The 6,000-nt window shown below is 35.3% G+C and overlaps 1 protein-coding gene across 2 annotated transcripts in view; it reads left to right on the forward strand.

Annotated features, from left to right (window-relative positions):
* The window catches only part of LOC127444423 (F-box only protein 41-like), a 60,833-nt gene extending 56,361 nt beyond the window's left edge, over positions 1–4,472 (forward strand). For both annotated transcript variants that reach the window (XM_051703788.1, XM_051703789.1), the window contains exon 13: positions 1,572–4,472. In XM_051703788.1, coding sequence (XP_051559748.1) covers positions 1,572–1,634 — 63 coding nt within the window. In that variant the 3' untranslated portion in view covers positions 1,635–4,472. The remainder of the gene's footprint in view (positions 1–1,571) is intronic.
* Positions 4,473–6,000: the final 1,528 nt, after the last annotated feature.

Below are 6,000 nucleotides of genomic sequence, written 5' to 3' on the forward strand. Positions count from 1 at the left end.
TAAATGTTTCACATTGGATCATTTTGGTACTTGCCATTATTTAAACTAACATTTATGCATTAGTATAAATTTTATCACGTGGGAATTGAACCCACGTCCTTGAATTTGCTAGCACCATGCTCTATTATCTGAACTACAGGAACTCCCTAAATTTTAAGCTTTCGAATGGTATTTCATATGAGTGTATCTGTGACAACTAAGCAATCAAAGGATTTGTTCACCCAGAAACTTTCTCATGATTTACTCACCTTTAAGCCATCCCAGATGTATATGTCTTTCTTCAGCAGAAACCGAAAAGATGATTTTTATAAGCACATTTCAGCTCGTGTCCATTCAATGCAACTGAATGGGTGCCATCAGGCTGCTGGCTATTTAATGGTACAAACGTTATATTTAGGCAGCATAAAAGTAATCCATATGACTCCATTCGATGTCTTCTGAAGCAAATCAATAGGTTTGTGTAAGAAATAAATCAATAACTAAAACGTTTTTAACTTTAAATCGTTACTTCCTGCCAGCGCTGTTTGAACTGACCTAACTCTCACATGATGTTTGTTCCTCTGTTGTAAACAAAGCACACACTTCTGTCTTCTCGCATGAACGAGCCATCACGCTTACGTCACGCGACAGCTCTGTGATGAGTCCACTGCTAGCAGGAATTATCGATTTGTATTATACAGTATATATATATATATGATAGATAGATAGATAGATAGATAGATAGATAGATAGATAGATATAGATAGATATATACTGTATGTATAATTTAGTGCTGTCAGTCGATTAAAATTGTTAATCGCGATTAATCGCAGATTTTGAAAGTGCTGAAATTTGACTATATATACTTCTTTTCCTGCCAAAATGCATTTATTTCTATGTTAGGAAAGAAAAGAAAACAATATGTAAAAATATAATGCTTTATTAACATTTTCCAAACAAAGCCTTCCATAGTGTAAAGATAGAAATGCACTAAAATATCACAAATTCATTAAAAGTATCATTAAACTTTTCCCAAAGTCTAATTGGGAGGTTGACTTATTGAAAGAACTAGTCTCCCCATAGGTTGCATTTTCATTGCTATGGGCATTAAATCTCTTAAATTCTCATATTCCATAACATTAATCTGCCAGTAGACTGTGGCTTTCCGCTTTCCTACAGCAATCCTCAAGACGCGTTCATGATTCACATCAGGGCGTCAACGCCAGTGTCCATCACTGCTTTGAACTCCACATGAAAAGCGCTTGTAAACAAAATCATCTCATTCAGAGTTTTGGTGATAGTTAAGACTTTATGTGCTTCTGTGATAATTAAAATGTGACTTACATAGGCTGAAAAATACTTGATTTCTATCACAAGTCTCTTTTGGATTTGCTTTGTACATTAAATAGCGTTAAGAGCTCCTTTCCCTATCATTTGATTACTGACACGAAGTGCTATGTGTGTTTGTGGTGTGTGCATCAGTATACTGACTGTAGCTTTAACACCTTTAATGTCTTTGGTGGAAAGGCTTCTATAAGACCACTCTAATACTTGTACATTTATACTCATGTCTTTTTGCTGTCTCCTCTCAGGCATTAAAGAAGAGGCCTGGTTTCTCCAAAATACTCCATGTGAAGGCTGATGGCTTGTGCTAATGCTGTTCTACTGCTGCCAGAGCCACATGAAGGTTCACAGAATATTTCAACCTGATCGAGTCATTCTGTCCTCAATGAAACAAGGAAGAATCAAACACTTCAGTTTGAACTCTAAAAACCAGTCTACCATATCAAGACGGGAGCACATCTGTTAGCGCTTTGACATTACCAAATACAGGAGTCTATAAAGACAGCTTCAACACACTCTACAAGAAGGCATGATCACTTGCCTTGAATGCTGTTCCAGTTAAACAAACACTCCGAAATACAATCAGACCCATTTCAAAACACTATACAGAGGCTTATTCCCCTACTTGCCAAATTTTAATTAGATCCCAGAGATAATGTCTCTCTTCATAGCACAGAATTGCAAGGTGGGAGCAGTCTTATATTCCAGATTGGTGGACAGGTTTGCCACCTGAAACATAAAATCAACATCCAAATCTAATTAGCACAATTTAAAATGCACATTTTAGGCAGGAGTAAGTTAATAGGATGTGTTCACAAATGTGGGAGTTTATATTTGTGTGGTCAACATGAGTATTTAGCAACACTTGCAAAGAGACAGATTAATACATTACTTGTCACTAATGAGCATTACACTTTAAACTGGATGCACCAGTCAGCCATATTACTAGGACAATTTCAACAAAACATAATCACCAGCTTCAGACATGGCTTACTGAGACCCTTATTTAGGGATGCCTTGTCTCCATAGAAACTCCTATTACTCGCAGAGATCATGTATGAGTTCATACAGAATGAAGAAGCCAGTAAACACAAGAACTTCTCCTCTGGCAAGCTGTTCTAACATCTGCTCCTCTGCCTCATTCATGCCAGACCTTAGAGTTGTTTAGTCATACTTCCGAGACCAGAGTAACTCTGGCCAAGAGTTGTGGCTCTGATGTTGTGGCTCTGTTGTTCTTCAATGAGGTTCCAGACAGATTTGCAATGCCTTGTCCATAATGTGCCATCCAACGTGCCATTCTACATGTTCTTGATTTTTCCCAATGTGCCATTAGCGAATTAGTGGAACAGCAGAGGTATTTACAGTATGTTATACCATACAAGGTGTGCACTTACCAAAAGGTATCATAAGGGAAAATTTGTGTTTTGAGGGAATGGTACAAATCCACATTCAGAAGTCATGGTGCTGTCATTTCAGTGTACTGTCACCTCAGATATATATGTCTCCGTCTCTGTATTACTGACCAGTCAAATCTTTGATGAACTCACATCTCTTGTTTTATATGGAACTCAGGCTGGTGCTACTTAGCAGATCAGTGATTACTACTGCATCCCCAAATTTGCTCCATCGATAGGATGCATTCAAAGGGGCCGTTCACACCGAGAGCAATTTTGCATCCATCTGTTTTTCAATTAGTTTTTGTATGTAAACATGTATGAGACAGGCTTCTTTGACTGTTGTGCACCTTCTCACTGTTTTTGCAACATTTTGCGTAGGAATGCCGCACTTTACCCTTTTTTTACACTATAAAAAGGTAAAAGAACATCAACTTTTAAAAACATGTCTTGAGACGCCTCCGTTCTTTTCTGTTCTAGCTAATGCGTTCGGTCTGAACGGCCCATAAGTGTTTTAAATGTAGACTGAGAAATGGTCAGTTCTGAACTTGAGTTCTGAATATAGACACTGCACTTACCAATAGGGATTTAGAGACATACTACATATGCATCTTTGAAGGAACAAACATATTTTCAGGTATTATATTGGGTTCATTTCAGACTCTGCAAGAACCTGATATCTCTGGGTTAGAGTTTGGCTTTGGTTTCTGTAAATAGACCTTAAGTTGTCTAAACTAGGAGAGAAGTTATAATAATATCCATAGTAGGTCTGTGTGGTCACGTCAAACTACAAAAATCAAAAGGTATAGAAATGATTCTGCACAGCTGAGATTTAATTCCTTTTCATAGGCTTGCTCTCTGTCAGCATTGTGAAGTTAAATAGTTAAATCTCTGTTGTTTTCAAAGGGAAAAGTTTAGCTATGAACCAATTTAGAATTCCAAAATTTAGGACCGATTCTGAGGGCTGATATTTGTTTTCTATGGATAACTGATATGATATTATACAGCCAGATATTATACATTTTCAATCTAGAAGTAAAATCATATATGAAAACTTTTGAATGTACCATAGAGAATATGGATAAGAGTCTAGTACTTTTGAACCCTGGCATTGACAAAAAAGTTCAGTTTGAAATGGAAAAAATGAAGTACTGATAGTATGCTTCCAATATTGGCCGATTCGGAAACACTTTAAAATAAGGTAATATTTTTTTTAACATTAGTTAACGCAATAGTTAAAATGAACTAACAATCAACATAGTGTACTTTTACAGCATTAATTAATCTTGGTTAATATTAATTGCTAAATTTCTTTTACAATAAAAGTATTTATTAACATTACCTAATGCATTGTGAGCTAACATGAACTAACAATGAACAATCGTATAGTAATAAATTAGCATTATCCGACATTATACATTTCTGTAAAATCATTATTAGTTATTAGTTAACTAACAACTTTAACTAATGTTAATGTGTAGAACCTTATTGTAAAGAGTTACCTCTGATTCAGACCAATACTTATAATAAAAAAAATATGAATATATGCTGATGCTGATATAGTCACCAATATTTCATGCATTAAAAAAAAAAAAAAAAAAAAAAGGTTTATAGGTATATATTTTGGTGTGTTTTTGAGTAAGTCAACTGATGTATTAGGTTTAGCTTTCACTGTGTATTATATTAAAGGGATAGTTCACCCAAACATGAAAATTCTCATGCCATCTCAGATGTGTGACTTTCTTTCTTCTGCTGAACACAAACAAAGATTTTTAGAAGAATATTTCAGCTCTGTAGGTCCTTTCAATGCAAATAAATGGTGGCCAGCGCTTTGAAGCTCCAAAAATCACATGAAGGCATCATAAAAGTAATCCATATGAGTGGATTAATCTATATCTTCTGAAGTGATGCAGTCACTTTGGGTGAGAAACAGATCAATATTTAAATCCTTTTTTTACTATAAATCTCCACTATCACTTTTACTTTCAGAATGTGAAAGTTAAAGTTAAGATTTATAGTAAAAAAGGACTTAAATATTGATCTGTTTCTCACCCACACCTATAATTTCACTTCTAAATATATATATTTAACCATAAAATATTACTTTCTTTTATGCTGCCTTTATATGCTTTTTGGAGCATGAAAGGTCTGGTCATTATTCACTTACATTGTTTGGACCTACAGAGCCGAAATATTCTTCTAAAAATCTACGTTTGTGTTCAGCAAAAGAAAGAAAGTCATAGACATCTGGGATGGCATGAGGTTGAGTAAAGGATGAGAAAATTTTCATTTTTGGGTGAACTATCCCTTTAATCCATGGTAGAGGTTTACTTTAACGTTAACGCACCTAAATATGTTTTGGCCAAGATTCAGTGATACAGAGATAATACAATATGCCATGTTGATGCAATAAGTCTGACGCAAGTAATGTTCTCTGCTTCTCTCTTTGCTCTCAGTGCTGTACAACTTACCCGTCAGGCATTGCTGCTCCCCTTGGCCTGCCTAAGAGCTTAAATAACACTTACTGTCCAAACTGTCTACTCTAAGTGCTTTAGTCAAGGCGAGCACTCCCATGGTGCAACGTTCTACTTCCTGTCTTAAAATACATTATGGGGCTTGAATTAACATGAGAGGAGTATTTACATTGCCTAGGATGAATGAGTTTCATTGACAATTATTATTTAAATTTTTTTTCTGGAAGTGGTTCCACAAACTTGGTGTTGTTTGCTGAAATTCACAACACAATGTGGAAATTCTGGCAATGTGGACCAGAATGGAACACGACATTAACTAAGACCATCACCAAGTGGAAAGTTGCAGAACTGGGGCGACCTATTCACAATACATCCTAATGAGTTTTTGAGTGTGCTGGCACTCTCGTCTTCTGAAGACTTTCTAAATCTGTATGTATACTGTATGTTGTTTCTATAGGAAAGGTGTAAATATTTGAAATGTAACATAAAGAAAGATATAATTGGTAGTGTTTTCAAGGGTACCAACTCTTCTTGAGATTTCTTGCGTGGTGCCCATATTGACTAGACATGACTTTCAAAGCTCAAAAGTACTGAATTTGTAGTATGCTGTGTATGATAGATGCTTTATATTGAATGTGTATCAGAGTCCTATAGAGATGGAAATAATTTAAAAAGAGAGAACAATTTATTTCAACTATTTATTTCTATAAAAAGAGATGTTTATGATGATGGCATGTTTGTGCTAAAGCATTATATATATACAGTATCATGTTGCCTTTTCAACTGTTCTGCTGTTGATGTTATTAGAT

This window comes from Myxocyprinus asiaticus, chromosome 7, assembly GCF_019703515.2.
Source record: "Myxocyprinus asiaticus isolate MX2 ecotype Aquarium Trade chromosome 7, UBuf_Myxa_2, whole genome shotgun sequence".
Taxonomy (NCBI): Eukaryota; Metazoa; Chordata; class Actinopteri; order Cypriniformes; family Catostomidae; genus Myxocyprinus; species Myxocyprinus asiaticus.